This window comes from Planococcus citri, chromosome 2 (assembly GCF_950023065.1).
Source record: "Planococcus citri chromosome 2, ihPlaCitr1.1, whole genome shotgun sequence".
Classification (NCBI taxonomy): domain Eukaryota; kingdom Metazoa; phylum Arthropoda; class Insecta; order Hemiptera; family Pseudococcidae; genus Planococcus; species Planococcus citri.
The window spans coordinates 2,748,835-2,769,129 of NC_088678.1; the positions used below are offsets into that span (position 1 = coordinate 2,748,835).

The 20,295-nt window shown below is 33.8% G+C and overlaps 1 protein-coding gene and 1 long non-coding RNA gene across 3 annotated transcripts in view; both read right to left on the reverse strand.

The window, feature by feature from the left end:
* Positions 1-6,028, reverse strand: part of LOC135834206 (BTB/POZ domain-containing protein 9) — a 45,193-nt gene extending 39,165 nt beyond the window's left edge. The window contains exons 1-2 of one of the 2 annotated variants that reach the window (XM_065348044.1): positions 5,709-6,028; positions 1,069-1,242 (exon numbers count right to left, since the gene is read on the reverse strand). In XM_065348044.1, the coding sequence (XP_065204116.1) occupies positions 1,069-1,241 (173 nt within the window). In that variant the 5' untranslated portion in view covers position 1,242; positions 5,709-6,028. Of the gene's footprint in view, positions 1-1,068; positions 1,243-5,678 lie in introns of both variants that reach the window. The other variant, XM_065348043.1, reaches the window with a different exon arrangement.
* A 2,629-nt stretch (positions 6,029-8,657) lies between these two features.
* Positions 8,658-11,711, reverse strand: LOC135834207 (uncharacterized). Its single transcript, XR_010556610.1, has 3 exons — positions 10,435-11,711; positions 9,730-9,753; positions 8,658-9,548 (listed from the first exon to the last, which is right to left on the reverse strand). It is a non-coding gene; the product is annotated as an uncharacterized LOC135834207 (long non-coding RNA).
* Positions 11,712-20,295: the final 8,584 nt, after the last annotated feature.

Here is a 20,295-nt window from a genome sequence, read left to right on the forward strand (position 1 = left end):
GAAAATAGGGTATATCCCAATTTTCCGCTTTCTTGGTCAATTTGGTAAAATTTTGATTTTTTCCCTCATTTTTTGACTAAATTTAAAATTCACCAAAAATCAAAAAAGGCACTTTGGCACTTGACATTTTGACAGAAGATAAATTTTTGCCTGATCTTTCGATCTATCTTTGCACGGTTTAAAAAATTTCGTGCAAGTCATATGTTGGAACGCAAAATCTGCTATTTCGGCTGACCTGTCAATCAAAATGGCTCCCATTTTGTAAGTAGGGCCATTTTTTTTTTGAGGACAAGGACTAGAATTGTTCCTTAGGACTCCCCCTTAAGAAAAAAGTTGTCCCGGGGGTTTGACTGGGAGGGGGTGCAATATTCTTATGCAGGCTCCCCGACTAAGATAGATTTTTCCAGTTTCCACATTTTTCCAAGTCTTTCAGATAAATGATTTTCTCTGGATTTTTCCCTATTTTCCGGAACCAGTTTTAAAATATCTCAAATATTTAAAATCTCAACCACGCACAAATAGATGAAGGGAGAAGGAGCACAGTTGATTTTTTTAAAGCATCATCTGTGACGAATTCCATTACGTATAGTAATCCACAAATGTTTGCATGGATGTTCAAGAAAGGTTGGATGGAGAGGCGTGAGTTTGATGAAAATAAATTTTGGCATAGTTGAAATTTTGGCATTAATGAGGGTTTTAGACCACGATATTTCGAAAAAATTGCAATGTTGATTCGCAAACTCACTCTTCGAGAGTTCTAAATTTCCAATATTTCAAACCAGAATCGGAAAATGTTTCCTCTGAGCCAAGGAAGTACTCAACTATGACTTATTATTTTTAACCAACACTTCATTCGAAAGGTGAAAAATATCGCCCATTTACAACTTCATTAAGAGAGACAAATTTCGAACCATTCAGACGACCACACAATCCGCTCGCGTAATTTATAATCAACTGAAGAGCACTGAGCAGTACAGTAATAGCAACGTTGAAAATTGGCTACAAATATCATTAGGCAGATAGTACTACGTGGTATTTCTGTTTTTTACCCTAAAAATTACTACGTACCTCGCTTTGAGTATAATTTTATGAGCGTACACCGGTAATTCATCTTTGCCCACTAGAAATAAAATATCAGCCGAGTCATGGTCTTCTGCCAAACGTTGTAAATCTTCCAACAGTTGCGGCACTCCAGCTAAATTTTTATCCGGCAAATGAACGGTCGCTACTCTCGTGCCCATTCTGCGAATACAGACGGAGAAAAAAAAATGGTAATCGTGGTGTAATTTCTAATGTATTACATTGCATAAATAATCCGACACCCGAAAGCTATCCTATTATTATTAAAAATCAATTTCCAATCAGCTTCATATATTTGGCCATTCCAGCACAATGGGTAAGTAGGTATAGTTTACGATGCCAAAAAAATAAAATATACGTGTAGGTAGGTAGGTAGGTATTTATAAGTAGTACTGTATTCTGAAGGGGAAAAATGATTAAATACGAATATCTAACCTAACCATTTGTAGGAGAACTGGGGACAATTTGGTAGGTAACGTGAAACCCTCTAAAGCTTGAGTAAAGAGCGCCAAAATCAACAAAACAGTACCTTACACGAAAAAACATTCGTCGTGATAGAGAAACTGATGATATTATTAATTTTTCTCGGGTCTGTGTTTGCTTGGGTTTTTTCCCATGTGCTGATTTATGCAGAAAATAACGGCTCGACGACATCGAGTCGAGTTACAAATTAAATTAACGGATTATCTATGCGCTGTAAATGGGCTAGATTTGCTTCCAACTGTCGTGTGGAAAAGGCACAAGGCAGCTTTCACAAGTATTATGCATATATGTTAACCCTTTGAGACCCGAGAAGAATCTGACGGATGAAAATAGAAAAATTTCATTACATGGAAAAGAGTAGGTATAACTTTCGTTATTTGAGGTGATTTTTTAAAAAAATTAAGGTTTACTCAAAAATTCATTTTGGAATTTGAGAAAATGCAGAAAATGGAAATTTTTTTCTATTCCAATTTCCAAAATGAATTTTCGATGTAAGGAAAATCACGAAATTTGAATTGTAATACCTACATTACGTTAAACATTTTTGAAGCCAAAATCAAAAAAATTTTTGCTCAAAATTAAAGAGATTGATGATGGGGATTTTTATTTGAAAAAAAAAAATATTTTTTGGAAATTGAGTTTCAAGGTCATTCCACGAATAATATGAGATCTGTAAATTTTGAAAAATTTCCACAGAAAGCTCAGGTATAAAAGTTCAAAGAATCTATCATGTGAAAGCTGACTCACGGGGGTCAAATTTCATTTTGGAATTTTGGGTCGAAGTAAGGCTTTCTGAGATGTGAAAATTTACCAAATGGGTCATTCCACGTCAATTGGACCAAAAAGTGGTAGCTGGGTTTGGCGATTTTTTTGAAATTTTTCCTGTGGAAAGACCTTCCGAAGGGATGACCAATGGCGCAAATTGCAACCCTCTAGCCCATTTTTAACGGCAGCCAGGGGGTGTCAAAGTTTTCAGTGAACCTAAAATATCATCCATTTCAGCAGTGGATTGCTCGATAACCGCGATACCTACCGAAATGGAACTTTTTTCCATAGTTGGGAGTTTTAAAATGCTTTTTGGTGATATTATGAAAATCAGTGTTGCCACTTTTTTTGTACAATACATTAGCTCAAAAAGTTTCAAAACGTAGTTTTCATATCGTTCCGACTCTCAAAAATTCTGAAAAAAATATAATATGGACAACTGTTTATACTGAACAACATATTAAAAAATTGGGATGGTAACTTGTAACAAAGTCGCTTTAAAAAAATTTAAACTTTGCGAAAAAATTTGATTTTTTGATTTAAAACATGAAAAAAAGTTTTTATTGGTAAAGTTGACCCATTTAACCCCTATTTTTGCATATCTGTTGAAAAAGTTGAAAAAACTCCTTTCACTCAATAAAATGAACTCATCACAAAAAAATCAAAATTCGAAAAAATTCAATTTTCAATTTCAAACATCAAAACAAGTTTAAATTTATTCAGTTGTCTTATTTTGACCACTTTCTGACGTATTTCATGAAAAAGTTGATAAAAATCTCACTCACAGCCAAAAAAAATAAAATTTGTTTTTTTTTTAATTTTGATTTTTTTGTGATGAGTTAATTTCACCGAGTGAAGGGGTTTTTTCAACTTTTTCAACAGATACGTAAAAATAGGGGTCAAATGGGTCAACTTCACCTATCAAAACTTTTTTTCATCTTTTAAATCAAAAAATCAAATTTTTTCGCAAAGTTTAAATTTTTTTAAATCGACTTTGTTACAAGTTACCATCCCAATTTTTTAATATGTTTTTCAGCATCAACAGTTGTCCATAATATGTGATGCGATCTGGGATAGGGTACCCAAAGTCGGAAAATTTTTTTTCGTTTTTATTGTGTCATTTGAAAGCTTAAAATGTCAGCTTTTTTTTAAAAAAAAGATATTAAGTCTAGCCCTTTTTGCGGCTGAGCAATGAACAGTTGAAGTTTCTGCTTAAAAAAAGAAAATTTTGAGAAAATCAAAGTTTAAAGTTTTTCCTTCAAAATTTCGAAAAAAAATTATTTACTCGACTTCTACTGCACTAAATTGGCTGAAATTTTGATATGATACTTCAAAATTATAGACAATCAAATTTTAAAAATTGTGTCAACATTTGTTGACTATTTGTTGAATCATGTTGAGGGAAACACATTTTTTGTACAGAAAATTTGAAAAAAAACATTAAAATGCGTAAAAAATTAAAATTTTACAAAAACTCACGACTATAAAAAGAAATCAGTGAAAAAAATTATAAAAAAAATTTTTGCCCGCAGAAGGACTTGAACCCATGACCTCTGGCGTGATGATCCGCTCTCCAGGCATCTAGCCACCAAGGAAGATATGTAACAAACGTTTTCTAATGGTATACAACTAATTTTATTGTGAATTTGACATAACTAACAGGAAAGAACAGAAGAACATCGATTGGGTAGTAGCAAGTGGAATGGTAGTGGAAGCGCAAGCGGGGGGAAACAACACGCTGACTTTGGGTACCTTTTCTTTTTTAACTTCGTTTGGGTATTTAATAGGGAAAAATATTTCTTTCAGAGGTAATTTTTATGCTAGATGATAGCCAACGGTGTCTAGAACAAGTTTTCAGTGTAACCTGAAAATTGACATTTCTCCATATCTCAACTGTTTTTTGCTGTAGCACGAAATGATCGCATCACATATATATTTTTTTAGAATTTTTGAGAGTCGGAACGATATGAAAACTATACGTTTTGAAACTTTTTGAGCTAATTTTTTGTACAAAAAAAAGTGGTTACACTGATTTTCATAATATCACCAAAAAGCCTTTCAAAACCTCTAACTATTGGGAAAAGTTCCATTTCGGTAGGTATCGCGGTTATCGAGCAATCCACTGCTGAAATGGATGATATTTTAGGTTCACTGAAAACTTTGACACCCCCTGGCTGCCGTTAAAAATGGGCTAGAGGGCTGCGATTTGCGCCATTGGTCATCCCTTCGGAAGGTCTTTCCACAGGAAAAATTTCAAAAAAATCGCCGAACCCACCTTCCACTTTTTGGTCCAATTGACGTGGAATGACCCAAATAGAATGAAATGTCATTCTGGGATTATGGTGGAAATGAACTGAAAAATTCTCATACCAGTATCATTAGCTCTGTCAAATAGCCTTCTTACACCCCTATTTCGATTTTTTCCACCTTAAAAAGAGTGGGAATGACCTAGGAAGCTGAAATTTGGATATGTTGATCACAATGGGGGTACTGATCAATGGCACGATTTTGGATCCTTTTCATCCATTTGGGACCATATTATACTTCTCCAAAAAAATAACCTTTCTGTAATTTTCAACTTTGACCCTTCCCACTCCAGGAATCATCAACTCTAGCTCCCATAAAAATCCCATTTCCCAAGTTTGGCTTCATTTGATCAATTCGAAGAGGTTCCAAGTACCAAGTCATAAAAATAATGTAGATAAAATTATTAAAATCACTTCACTTTGAGGGGTCGTAGCGCCACCCCCCTTTGGGGCTAGGGATTTGTTCGATAGCTCATTTGATAGGTATTCAGGAGGAGATGAAATGATTACGAAGCTCATTCTTCTCAAAAGTTAATATTTTAGAAGTTGTGGGGAAAAAAATGATTTCGAAGGGCTTTGATCTAGGGGAGGGGTACACCTTCAGGGTTAGGGGCGGGGGATCTTAGTACATAGGTTGTTCACCACACCACCCTAGACAATATTTACCAAAAAAAAACCTTTCGTCGTAATTATGTTTGGGGTCAAATCGTATTATTGATTGGGCGATAATTTCCCAAACTTGGTGTGCAATACATTCGCATTCCCAAAATTGGATTCTATTTTGTAAAATTTTCACAAAAATCATATGCACAAAAGTTCAAACTTTTCACGATGTGAAAATTTTCCCAAATTCGGCATTGATGTAAGACCTGTAGTAAGTATCTTACTTCGATTCAAAATTCCAAAATTAAAATTTCATTCACTGTTAGATTTCTTCTCGAGTCTCAAAGGGTTCAGGCTTAAGGGTAACAAACACCCCTGTCGGGCACGTCCAAGTAGCATATGAATGGCAATTGGACTTTGAAAGAGTGAAAAAAAACTTACAGCACACGCTGGAACATATTAATGCGTTACCTCGAAGGAATGTAATCATTGATACGGCGCCGGCGGGATGTAATTTTGAAGACGGTATTTACACGGTTTAACGCATTAAACGCAAGACGAACGTGTTCGAAAAATTACGAGTAGATCGCCGGCATTCGACACAAACACACATGCGCAAAAAGTACACTAAATAAAAGTTATTTTTGGAAAAAAAATTGAAAAATATTTCGTTCACAACAAGAGTATAGGACAGAAAAAAAACGCGCGTATTCGACGTGATATCCGAAACAGCGAATGATTGTTGTTGAACTAGGACCCGATAAGCGTCTAGCTCTGGAGTTTATTCATTCTTCTTCGGGCTAACCGGTTTCCTGCTATACCTAGCATACAGTCCAGAAGGTGGTAAAGAAGTTCACAAAATAAAACAAACCAGTTCTTTAAAACGCCTGGAGGGCTAGTCCATACGGAGAAGCGAATAACAATGGATACACGCTTTCGGGTCAGTTCTACTTTTATTGGCGCATCTGACGTGTTCCAGATTAATTATCTTCGAATGCGTAGTACGCGATGATGCCGCACTCTGTGTCGAGGAAATGCGAAATTTTGACCGGTTTTCATAAATATTATCCACTCGCAGAATAGAAGATTACTTAGGTTGTGGCTAGTGGTAGTGGTGTTGATTAATCGATATAGATATCGATTAATCGATATAAAGTCATATCGATATCATATCGATATAAATTTCCATATCGATATTCTCAAATTATTTCGAGGTCAATGCTCAAAACACACATAAATTGAACTTTTGAATGGAAATTTTTCAAAATTTTGAGTGAGCATATCCGATTTTTGAAAATTATCTATGTTTTACGCTCTATAATTTGTTTTTTTCTTGAAATCTTTATGATAGATTGTATTACGACGAAACTTCGAGCTGAGTTAGTTAATTTTTAAGGTAATAAAGTATAGAAAATCCAGCATTGAAAAATATCGATATATATCGATATGTATCGATATCTCGGGGCAAATATCGATATGATATCGATATAAAAAATTTTAAAATATCAACACCACTAGCTAGTGGTGACTCGAGAAGATGAAATTTTCAACTTTTTCAACTCTTTTGCTGCAGGTTCTCCGGAAGGTAACTATGTACAGTACGTACTATGTGGGTCTGGGTACCTCTATTCTACCTACTACCTAGGTAGGTATGTTTTAGAAGTTGAAAGCGCATGCTCGAATAGTTTCAAGATTATGACGCCAGGCGTCAGTTTGATAGATTGTAATTTACCAGTAGAGTAATTTTTCCATTCATAGAAAAACGAACATGAATTTGAGATCATCTTGATGTTTAATGCACAATCAAAATACCTAGGTACTAAAAAGATCTCAAGTAGGTAGTTCTTTTCACAGGACCTGGTCCTAATTTTCAGTCTTGGTCCTGTATACAAATTTTTTTTTTGGAAAAAGTTGTTCTCATATCTTTATTCTCATAATTCCCTTGAAAAAGGTTCCAAAATACATAGCTGGTTGATTTTGGACGAGACAAAGCCATTCGGACAAATTTCAAAAATTTTCCTACAAACATTAAATTTTTGAACTTTTTTCATATTTATTGTTGTCAAAAAAACGCACTTCGACTTTCCATCCGGAAATCGATCAGTCAAATGTAGATTAAATCAGTTTAAATAGGACGAAAATGTGCCAAAACTCGATTTTCAGCTGTCCAAATCCTATTTCCACACCTTCTGAGGGAATTTTGAAATTCTGGAGGAAATCAAAAACCTCACTGAAGGCTCCAAAATTGCTCGAAACAATGAAATTCGTATTGGGGTGGGGGAGGAGTTGGTTTCAGACAAGACAAAGCAAGTGGAGCACATTTTAAAAATTTCTTTCAAACCAACTTTTTTTTATTTTTTTTATTTTTAAAAGTTTTACGTATCTGTCGAAAAAGATGAAAACCCCCTTTCACTCGATGAAATGAATTCCCCACAAAAAAAATCAAAATTCTAAAAGATTAAAAAAAATGAACGAATTTTAATTTTTTTGTTGTGAGTGTAATTTTTAGCAACTTTTTCATGAAATACGTCAGAAAGAGGTCAAAATAAGACAACTGAATAAATTTAAACTTTTTTTAATGATTGAAAATGAAAATTGAATTTTTTCGAATTTTGATTTTTTGCGAGGAGTTTATTTCATCGAGTGAAAGGGTTTTTTCAACTTTTTCGACAGATACGTAAAAATAGGAGTCAAATGGGTCAACATCACATATAAAAACTTTTTTTAATGTTTTAAATCAAAAAAATCGCATTTTTTCGCAAGCTGAATTTTTTAAATCGACTTTGCAACATGTTACCATCCCAATTTTTTAATGTTGTTTAGCATGAAAAGTTGTGCATATCTAATATATTTTTTTCAGAATTTCTGAGAGTCGAAACGATATGAAAACTACGTTTCAAACCTTTTTGAGCTAATTTTTTGTACGGAAAAAAGTGGCAACACTGATTTTTATGATATCACCAAAAAGCCTTTCAAAACCTCTAACTATGGAAAAAAGTTCCATTTTGGTAGGTATCGCGGTTCCGGTTATCGAGTCACTGCTGAAATGGATGATATTTTAGGATCACTGAAAACTTTGACACCCCCTGGCTGCCTTTAAAAATGAGCTAGAGGGCTGCGATTTGCGCCATTGGTCATCCCTTCGGAAGGTCTTTACACAGGAAAATTTTCAAAAAAAATCGCCAAATCCCCTACCACTTCTTGGTTTAATTGACGTAGAATGACCCTTCTATATGAACTTTTAAAAGCTTTTGCTCTATTTTGGATAAGTCTAATGTTGCAGTTTTTTTTTTTCAATACCTATTGAAATTTTTGAAATGTTTTATTCAAAATCAAAAAAATAAAATAAAAAATAAAACAGAGAAATAAAATGTATTACATAATATGATATACAGCTACGTATTTTTTTTCTTGAAAATTATTAAATTAGTTAGATAGTTGATTCTAAAAAATGAATAAATAAATATCTACTTAAATTGTAATTAATTTATTAGAAAATAAAATTGCTTTGGTTATTTTGAAGAAAAAATAGTAGGTAATTTATTTTTGAACTACGAGTTAAAAAGCTTCTTCAGATTATTTTTCTTATAATAATAATAATTATAAACATCATAATTATAAATATCTACTTTTGTAACGTTATGGCACCATTTAGTTGAACGTCGTTGTGGCACCAGGTAGCAAGTGAAGAAAACTTAGTCATTTACACGAGCGTTTTTCTGGCAACGGTTTATTCATTAATAAAAACCAACTGGTGCCTCTATATTATATGAGTATAGAGTGACGATTAAGGGTATAAGCAACAACGCCATCTAATTGAAACATTTTACAACAAATTTTTACAAAAGAATACATCGAAAACCAATGAGACTTGAAAATGGTGCCACAACGTCTGTTGACTATATAATTTTACCAGTATATTGAAGGGGACTTTTAAATGTCGTTGTGGCACCATTACAAAAATTTGCCTAACGACCCCTGGCAGTGCCCTGATGTCATTCCACATGATTTTAAATGAAATACGTTGTGGCACCATTTGGTGGTACCACAACGTAAATTTTGGTGCCTGAACGTGTGTGAAGTATATAAAATGGTGCCACAAGTACATCAATTATGAGTATTATTAATATAATCATGCTGACAATTATAATGTTTATTTTTGTAAAAAAATAAAGGTGTGTAAATTTATAAGAAAAAGTTGACATACCGATTTTTTCCTATATATCTATTTTTTCTCAGTATCAGCATCGTAACCGGTGGGATCAGTCCAGACTGAGCCAAAGATACCGCCTGGAGCAACAACAACAGTATCTGAAATGCATAAACAGTTTGGTGAATATAGGTAATATGTTGTGCCCACCGCCATCTGATACCTGAGCCCAGAAATTGAAAATATTTGGCATTCGCTGCAGCACTTATTAATATTGTTCAAGTATGAAATAAATTAGGTACTCGTAATTTAAAAATTATGTAAGTTTTCCCAAGTACTTACATTTAACAGCATAAAATTGTAATACTGAAATCAACGAATAAGCACAATTGAGAAATTATTTTTCAGTTGATGTTGGTCGATTTTAAATTAAATTGTAGGTACATAAATTTGTACTAACGTATTTGTAATATTACAGTGGACCACGCTTATTGTGGTCGCATTTGTTCTAGGCCAAATGATTTTATTAAGCGGGCGATTTTATAAAGCGAACTTTTGAAAAAACGAAATTTTCTCATAAAAAAATGTACTACAACTTCACAATGTACATGCCTGATAAAAATATGGATTAAAATTACGATAGGTAGGTACTCGCGAATTCGCAATTTACGTACATATAACATATCTATTTTTCAAATTTTCAAATGTTTAGATCTTTTTCCCTTTATCATCTTTTGAAAAAAAAGTTGTTAGAAATCAGAATTTAAAAATAAGAGAATAATAAGTGAAAAATTCCAAAATTTTTGATTTAAAGTATGAAAAAACAAGCCATTTTCCCAAAAATACCTCAATATTTTCACAAAATGATTCTGCTGAGCGCGGAGCTCGATTACATTAAACGAGTGATTTTCTGTGTAATTAGGTACAAAAAATCGAGATCGCTCATTTTGAGCGTATTAAACGGGTGATTTTATTAAGCGGGGCCCTCCTGTAGCAAGAATATCAAGTAGGTACCTATTATTACTGAACAAAGCTACTCGTACTCACCTACGACCAATAGCATGAAAAAATAGGTTTTAATGGCCAGCATTGTACGTATAAAGTATCTTCAAAATCGATTCTTTAAAAATTATTACTGTAATGCTTCAGATATGTATTATCAACGCGTTGATTAATGCCACTACCTATACGTTAAACCGAATACTGATTCCTTTTCTTCGGATTTTGAATTATATATAGTGATCGTTTCAAAAAAGTACCCCGAAAAACAATATCATAATTTACAGACATCTGGTGAATTATTCGTCAACTTGAATAGGTATTTGAATGACGCATTTTACGATCAACGGAAAAATTCAACCAGTACCACAGTGTTTTAATAAAGCCTGTGCGAGCTACGCATCAAGAAATCCATATTTACAAATCCAACACTCGCGTGAATCGAAGAATACTGAAACCAAACATTCGTACCGTACTTTTTGACGTGATTTATAACCAGGCAGGTATGTAGTACCTACACCTAGTGCCTAATGCCTACAATAATGCCTTATGTCAATACCCACAGCATTGTATCATGATACTCGTACATAAGTGTGTTGATACGTAACGCATCAACATTGTGTTTCAAGTACATCGTCGTGATATTTTCATGAAAAAAATTCCTGACGATTTTCATCACTGATCACTTTATTCTACATGAATCATTATGAAAAATCATTATGAAAAATCATTTTGAAATCATCACGAAAAAAATGTACCTATTACAATTCAACGCCTAAGAACCAATTTGAAATCAACACGAACAAAAAGCTGAAATTCACAAAATTCTGCTCGTTTTCGCCTGCTCACGTAATTGCATCTGAACATAGGCGCCGCAACGGGGGGACGTGCCCCCTCCCCCAACTCAGAATTGGCCCCTAAGCAGAATTCATATTTGTGTAAAAAAGCAGACTTTAAAAAAACACTATCGTCATCACATGCTTGAAAAAAAAAAAATGAAAATCATGAAAAGTCGAAAAGTCTGGTTTTTTAGGAAAATGCAAATCAGTTCAATAATTGTGTGACATCTGAAAATTACTTTTTCAAGGAAAACATCAGCAAAAACCATCGTATACCTCTTGAAATAAGGACCGATTTTTGAAAGCTTTGCCCTTGTTTCGCTAGGGCCGTTTGCTTTTCTGCTTTCCTTCTTTGATTTAAAAAAAAAATCATCATTCAAATTCCATTGTTTCATGCTTCTTGCTTCTTGAAATACCAATTTTCAAGAACGTTTGCCCTCTCACTTTTTTTTCACTTTTGAATTTTTCAAAAAAAAATCATTTGAATTTCAAAATTTTGAAGCAAAATGTACACATATGATAAACTTTTTAGAAGTAACTCATCATTGTGCAGCTCCAAAATTTCCTTTGGATGAGCTCTGGTTTTTAAAATTTACATTGTTTTGCTTTTTAGCCAAATTTTTGTAAAAAATGATGGCTATCACCGTAGGCCCAGCTTTGGATAAAAAGGCTGGGGGTCAAGAATTTTGATAGTTTTCGACGTTTTGAGCTCAAATTAGACGATTCCCATGTGTGACAGTTTTTATATTTTAGGTATATATAGCTGCATACAGGTAAACTCATAACGTTTTGTAAAAAATACAAACTCACTCCCCTTCTGTAACTTCGTTACCGTGCATAAGCTCGACGAGTCACCCCATAGGCCTGATAGTACTTGATGTTAGACCAGGTTATATTCGTTAACTTGATTTTTGGGGGCCCTGCGGAAAAGTTGCTCATTGCCAAAACATCAATTTTTCAGGAAAGCTTTTTTTTCAAGTCTTATGCATCCATGTTTTTTGCAAATACTTTTTAAACAAAATGTAGTGGTAGAAAAAACATTTTAGCTATTTTTGTCTTCCTTACTGGGAGAAAAAACACACATAATTACACAACCTGATGCGAATATCCGCGGCGCGATTCCTTATCTCTAGGGGTGGATTTGCGCTTATCATGACGTAATTATTAGCCAATGATAGCAAAGAAACGCGCGCATCATTCCCCCACTCCGATTTTATATTTTTCTACCCTGAGCTTAGTTAGTTTTTCACCCTCATAAATCAGTCTTCATAGTACTGCCATCCTGACTGGTTCTCCCTTAGACTACCTCGGTTGAACTAGCAGGACTGACCTCGGATTGTCCATCAATATTATTTCATCATATTGATTCTATTTATTAATTCTATTAATTTGGTGACATAAAACCGGCCAAGTACATGGAGCTCAGGGGCCACTCAACACGGATGTGGTAGGTACTCTTTATTCTGAGTCAGAGGTCTAGGAGGAAAAAGACCTTGCAGTTTTCCGAGTCCCATAAGATGATTGGATAGTATGTATACTAGCTGACTTGGTAATCTATTATTTGCACTGAAGTCAGGAAAGGGACACTTAATCTGGAAGACTAACATACGTATGTAATCCTTTCTTGAGATGTACAAAGTACACAATTTCTTTTCCTTATTTAAAGTAAAAATATTATAAATTAACTTTCAAGGGATACCAATACATATTGTTCATAAAAACCACAATTTAAACCATTGTAAAATAAGTTTTGTGACAATACAACGTGTTTGAAGTTAATTTGACTTTCTTATTTACGCAAGTATCCGATGCCTCATACTTAGTCTACAAATATTCCTATGATAATACTGGTTTGTGCAATGTACCTCTAGGGGAGAAATACATCATATAAGGGTATAGTCTTTTTCAGTTGCATCGAGCCTAAGAGCACATTTCATGATAGTATTTAGGGGCAGCCCCCCAATTGACAACTGTGACGTGATGGGAGCGGGACAAAATTGACCTTCCCCCATTGACAATTTTACTAGCAGAATGCTAGCATTAGTAGCGCCCATCTAGCATGAGTAGCAGGAAACTAGCATGATGCTAGCATGAAATGAACTAGCATAACATGCTATCAAAATGCCAGCTTATTACTAGCACAATACAAACTAGCAATAAGTATGCTAGCAATGAGGTATACTACATGCTAGCAACATAACTACCAATTGAAGATAGCATTTCACACTAGCAAAATACTACCAATGTATGCTAGCAATATGCTAGTTAAAACCTCGCTCCACAATTACTGACAATGAGTGATGCTAGCATTTCCCTCTAGCAAAATACTATCATATTGCTAGTATGAGATGAGTTAGCAAAATATATGATAGCAATATGCCAGTTAAATCCCAGCACCGTAATTACTGAGTGATCCCAGCATTTCACACTGGCAAAATTTCATCATAATGCTAGCATGAGATAAGCTAGCACAGTATATGCTAGCAATATGCTAGTTACATCCTATCAAAAGCTAGCAAGAGCATGCTAGCAAAAAGCTAGCAAGAGCATGCTAGCACCACTAGCACCAGTAGCACCATTTTGGGCACCTTCACAAGTTCATTTGCAAGCAAATTGATGCTAGCACAATTTTTCTAGCATTATGCTAGCAACAATTTGCTAGCAGATAATATGCTAGTAAGGTGTTCAAAATGGTGCCACCAGTGCTAGCATAGTCATGCTAGCAACGTGGCTAGCATTCTGCCACTTTGAATTGTCAAATAAGGTCGGACCTAAAAAATTATTTTTCACATTTTGACGGATTTTTGGTACTCGGACATTCGAAAATCATTTAAAACCACCCAGAAGTCCCTGCATAGCTCCATATATCGCACCTCGGGAGTTATAAGGTCACATCTCAAAAAAGTGAAATTTTACAGGAGAGTGATTTTCTTTTTTTTTAAAACTTGATTCATTATTTTCATCAACTTATAATCAATTGTGAGGAATGAATAGCATGTCATTTTGAAGATTGGGTATCCTACCTTCATTTAGCATAAGAATATTTTGAAAAATAAAATCTTAAAGAGGAAATATTTCAATGTTTGGAAAACATTTTGAGTTATAACCTTTCATAAAAAGTGATCTGCAGGCGAAAAAAAGCGTCCAAAAAAATTTTCATGATAACAAAATTGTAGAGAATTAAATTTCCAATCGACATAATGTCGTTAGTTTTTTTCTAGAGTGCTTAGTTTTTGAGTTTTTCTCAAAAAACTAAAATTTCAATATATATGTAAATTAATTTTTCTGAGAAATGTTCTATTTTAAAAATTTTTTGTTTTGGAACAAACCTACAAAAAATACACTCCTTGTGATTATTTTACATCTTAAAAACGTTCAACACTATCGAAACTGGTTTCTGACACTTTGTATGTGCGAATTTTACTCAAAGAAAGAGGAGTTTTTTGAGATGTGACCTTATTACTCCAAACAACTTGCAATGTTGTAGAAATTTTGAGTTAGGCCCTTTGCATTTTTTACATGATCTAAACAGCATACCCAACTCAATGTGTTATTTTTGGTTGCAGGGGGTCATGCAAACCCCAAAAATGCAAAAACATCAAAATCGATTTTTTTTGAGATGTGACCTTATAACTCCCGAGGTGCGATATGTACAGTGGAGTCTCGATAACTCAAACTCCATTAACTCGAAAACTCCGATAACTCGAAGCAAAGTCTGTTTCCCTTCAACTCTCCATAAGACTCAATGTAGAATTAACTTCTTTACCTCGAAGTAAAAAGTCCAAAAACTCCGATAACTCGAAGTAAAATTTTTGAAAAAGACAAGAAAAAACCTCTGTAAGTTAAACGTTGCCAATGTTTTGCCTCTATAACTCAAATTTCTAGTTGAAAACACTTGTAAATTCGAATCTCATTGATACAAAACTGTTTCACGTTCACATATCGGTTATCTTCAATGGTACCTACCTATCATACAATCCCATTTCATACTTTACTCGTGCATAGGTACAATACATGTTTCCATTTCATTCTGGTAAAAAAAACACTCATCTAATTCAAAACTTCGCTTACTCAAAATATACCAAAAATTAACCTCTCTAACTCGAAGTCCGATAACTCGAAGTCAACTCTTTCTCCCTTCAGCTTCGAGGTATCGAGACTCGATTGTACATGGTAATCCAGTCAGAAGTGTGCTCATTTTTTTAATTTTTTTTTTATTTTTTCATTATTTCAACTTTTAAATTGACCTGGAGGCGAAACAAAGCGTTCTACGAGAAAAATACGTTGAGCAAAGTTGTAGAGAATTAAATTTCCAAAAACCTATAAGTTTATTTTTCTCCAAAATGCATAGTTTTATTCTTTAATCTCAAAAAACAGTAATTTTATGGTAATCATCATGAGGTTAGTGTTTTTTGAGAAAAATGGAAAAACTATGCATTTGGAGAAAAATAAACCTCTCATAGGTTTTTGGAAAATTAATTCTCTACAACTTTGCTTGCGATATTTTTCTTGTAGAACGCTTTGTATCGCCTCCAGATCGATTTCAAAATTGAAATAATGAAAAAATAAAAAAAAAAATTGAAAAAATGAGCGCAATCACGACTGAGCCCCCTGTATCAATGTAAATAACTGTTTTACCCACTCTCTAAATTTGAAACAGCGAAATTTCACTGCTTAGCAGTCACGACATTTTGGCTTCTTAAAAGCAGTAGTTTTTCACTGTTTTGCAGTAAAAAACTACTGCTTTTAAGAAGCCAAAATGTCGCGACTGCAAAGCAGTGAAATTTCACTGTTTCAAATTTAGAGAGCAGTGATATTCACACAAAGCAGGCAAGAAACGTTATCCAAGACTATGTTTAGCTCAGTTTAGCCGTGTAGAACCTGATTAGAACAGAAGCGCTTCCGCTAAACGAGCAGAACTGGACTGAAAACTTTAACCTGCCATCACTCCAAAACTTGTTTTCGGCTCGAAGGTCGATTTTGTTGCGTCGCGTCACAACTACGGGGACTGACCAAGTGTATATTATTTTCTAGGTTGACCCTCATGGATACCTTCGTGAGGGTACTGGGCATGCTTCAACCTAGACTAGACCTTTATATTTATCCCATAATATAACTGCAGTAAAATCTACCTCTACAAAAACATGCTACAAAAAATACCCAGCTCTAAGCAGAAAGGAAATTTTATGCTCTACAATTTCCTTCATTGCATTTTTTTCTTAGGACGCATACTTTCCCCGTAAAATCAATGTTAATGTTGAAAAAAACGAAAATTCGGACCTGTGTAATCAACTCTAAATTAAAATTGAGCAGCCAAAAATTCATTTTAGACGATTTTTGACCACGCTATGTGAAAGAGGAGATTTTCAACCACCAGAATCACGAAACAGAACGTAAAAAATGGTTCTTGGCAATATTAAACACCGTTTCCTCATGTCCTCATACATTTAATGAAAATTGAGTCAAAAGTGAAAGTGTATAAACAGCAATCTCACGTCCCTGCTCAAACTTTGCCAGTAGACTCCCCACACCTTGTGGATTCATATGGCACCTCATCGAAAAGTCGCGTCCTAAAAAGGTTACGAGTTTGCGAAAACGTTATGAGTTTGCTGGTTAATCAAGAAAGAGGTTCATAGTGATTTTGTGACTTCATTTCTGCGTCATTATTTTTCTAGCAAAATGTCCTGAAAAACAATACTACCTATAAATTACAGGAAAGAATTCGGTTTCAAGTAGAGTAGAAACCTTGAAAAATACGGATTTCTTAAGGAAAATCGATAGGAAAACACAGCTAGGTACAAAATCAAAAAACATCCATGTGTACAAATACTCGTACTCGTAAGTACAATAAAGCCAACACGCGCGTGAATCATAAAGTAATGACTATAGAAATCCAACATTCACCGTGTGTTTTTAGACGTGATCTATTACAAGGTAGGTAGTACCTATCTACACCTAGTGCCAATAACAATGCGTCAATACAGTAAGTATAGTCTCGAAATTTTTCGAAAAGTTTCTCTAGGTAATACCTACTAACATTAAAATCTGAAAATTTTGAGTAATAGAAAAAATATAAAATGATTTCCCACACAAGTTGTAACTATTACACTGCACAATGTTTCATCAAAAAAAAAAAAAATTGATCAATATTTCTACCACAAATTAATTTGATCACCGGTGATTTTCAATTTAAATCAATTTCAGTAAAAGGGTAGGTACCTAGTTAGGTACCCTCCGATAAGATAGGCTAAATGCCCTTAACCTCGGATTTCGATTAAACTCGCAGGGTATGTTTAGTACCCCCAAAAAATAATTTTGGGCCCATAGCCCGCCCCACCCATCTCCCTCAGCGGGGGGGGGGCAAAAACCGCGTTTTGCAGGGAAAAAATTCTGCATCAGCGCGTAATTAAGATATATTTATTCTGTAAACGAATATATTTGTAGTTAGAAGATACATGGGGGTACCTCCCGGAATTTTTTCAGAATTTTTCATCGCATGGGGGGAGAAGGAGGGACAAAAGAAAACTTTAAATCGACATTACTCCGAAACGAAAAAACATACCAAAACGATTTTTTCGTCAAATATGTATCTTCAGGTCTACTTTGTATAGAAATCATCACCCGGTCATGTGGAGTGGTGGGTTAAGCTCAAAAGCTCAAAAAACTCTGAAAAATCCACGTTTTTTAAGTTTTTCTCCAAAAATATGAACAAATGGGGGAAATTGAAGAGAACCAAGTTTCTCAGCGTGAAATTTTACTTCAGAATGTGTAATGTAACTACCTAAATATTTTTGCTTATTTATCAAGATAGCTGAAAGGGTATTCCTGGGTAAAATAGGTAAAATGCCCCTGTCCTCGGATTTCTGAAATTTTGATGAAACATTTTTGGGTACCTTTAAAAAATTTTGAAGCCAAAAAAATTTCCTCCACCGCCTCCCTTTGTTCACAATAGTGAAAAAACACCTTTTTCGGGGAGAAAAAATCATGCTTTAAAGAGTTTTGATAAAAAATTTTAAATTCACCCAAAATATTTGAAGAATATATGATTCCAGAAACGTGAATTTTTTTCAAAAAATGATGCCCCCAGGGGGGGAGATATTGACAAAAGAAGATTTGAAACCGCCGTATCTCCAAACCTAATTCAAGCGCATGATTTTTTTTTTTCAAAAATATACGAGTAGGTATGTGACCCGCTGTGACAAAATCGACCGTTTCGACGAACAAAAGTTACCGAAATAATGATGTTTAAAATAAATTTTAAGGGTTCAATGATCAGATTTTTGAAAAAAAAAAAAAAACAAAAAAAAACATTTTTTGTAGTCGCAATGGTCGCTTTTGTCAGAGCAGGTCACATATTTGCATGAGTAGTATACTTAATTGGTATTTTCTTAAAATTTTCCCTCCAGGTGAGCCACCTTCAAAAACTCAAAAAACACTCAAAATTATGTTTTTTTTTGTCACGGCACCACAAAATAAAATGATTTATAATTTTGCATTCTGGCCTCCAAAAACAATTGAAAACCAACTAACTTCTTGAAACTCCAATTTTGGGGCATACGCACCCCCTCTCCCAATTTTGGGACGAAAGTAGATTTACAATATGGGTATCGAACTCGCTGAACACGAATATGAAGTTTGATTTGCAGTTGGACCCTCCTAACGGACATATTGGGGAGAGGGGTTGCCCAAAAATTAGATTTTTTGTGAAAAATGCTTCATTATAGCAATATTTACATACGTCATGCAACTTCTTAATCAAGGTTTTCTTGAATTACAAGTACTTTTCAAGTACATAGTATCTAACTCAAAACTATCAGAAAGGTTTCTTTTGGTGCGTCGATCATTAAATTTTTATGTGAGTTACCAAGTACCTACATTGAAAACATAATAGGCATAAGTTGGGCAGCTGAAAATTTGGTTTTGGTGGTTTCAGACCATGCTCGACATTCAAAAACTCGCGGTCCCGTTCAAATCGGAGGCGGACACCTCAAGAGGTTCCCTTGTAAAGTGATTTTTTAAATCTAGAATTCCCAAAATACGGATGGTGAGGTAGGTAGGTATGTATTTGAAGTAATCTTTAATTCGAAAACATTATTTCCAACAGAGAGGGACGGTTCTAAAATTGGTTAAGTACTTAATATATCAAATTTCAGCTTCCTAGATAACGTTTTGATTATTTTTGTACTTTTGGCCCAAATTTGAATGTTAAAAATTCTCTGGGAATTGAAAAAAATGCACTTTAGCATTCAAAATTTTAGTTAGAGTGATGTATTTCTTCGTGCTCTTCCAATTTAATTTGGATTCCTCCCTTCATAGATGGGATGTAAGTACTTTCATCAAATTATAGAGCTTTCTTTTTCGATTTCGTCAAATTTTCATCCATTTCAAAAATGAAATTATGATAATTTTTTTCATAAATGCCTCAAATTTTGACAAATTAAATTGAACTGTTGAAATTTGAAATGCACAGGAAGGAACAACTAAGTAGGTGATTCATATCAAAAATTTCTGAGGTTTGAAGTTTTCTTATAGGTACTTCAAGTTTTTCGAATACTGATCTTATACTCTAAATTTGATTCAAACGCATAGAATTTAATAATATCTAACATTTAATAAAAGTAATTTTATTACCTACAATACCTACATATAATTCAATTTTTCAAAATAATAGGTAATCCTTTTTCAGGAATTTAATTTAAAATTATTTTTTGAAAATTAATAAATTTGGTAGTCAATTTCAAAAAATAAATAAATACATAAATAAATAAATAGAATGAAATTCTTCGAGTAATTTTAAACAAAAAGTAATAGGTACCTAATTCATTAATGTATCTGTAACATATTTTAAATTACGAGTTCAAAAGCTTTTTAAAATTATTTTTCTGATTATTAACAATAATAATAAAAATCACATTAATATGTATGTATTATGCATGTACCTATATAATAACGATGAAAATTATCAGGTTTATTTTTATTATAAATACATACCTATAGAGGTCTGTAAATGTAGGTACACATACCCATGTCCTATATATATGAAAAAAATAGACATACCGATATTTTCCCT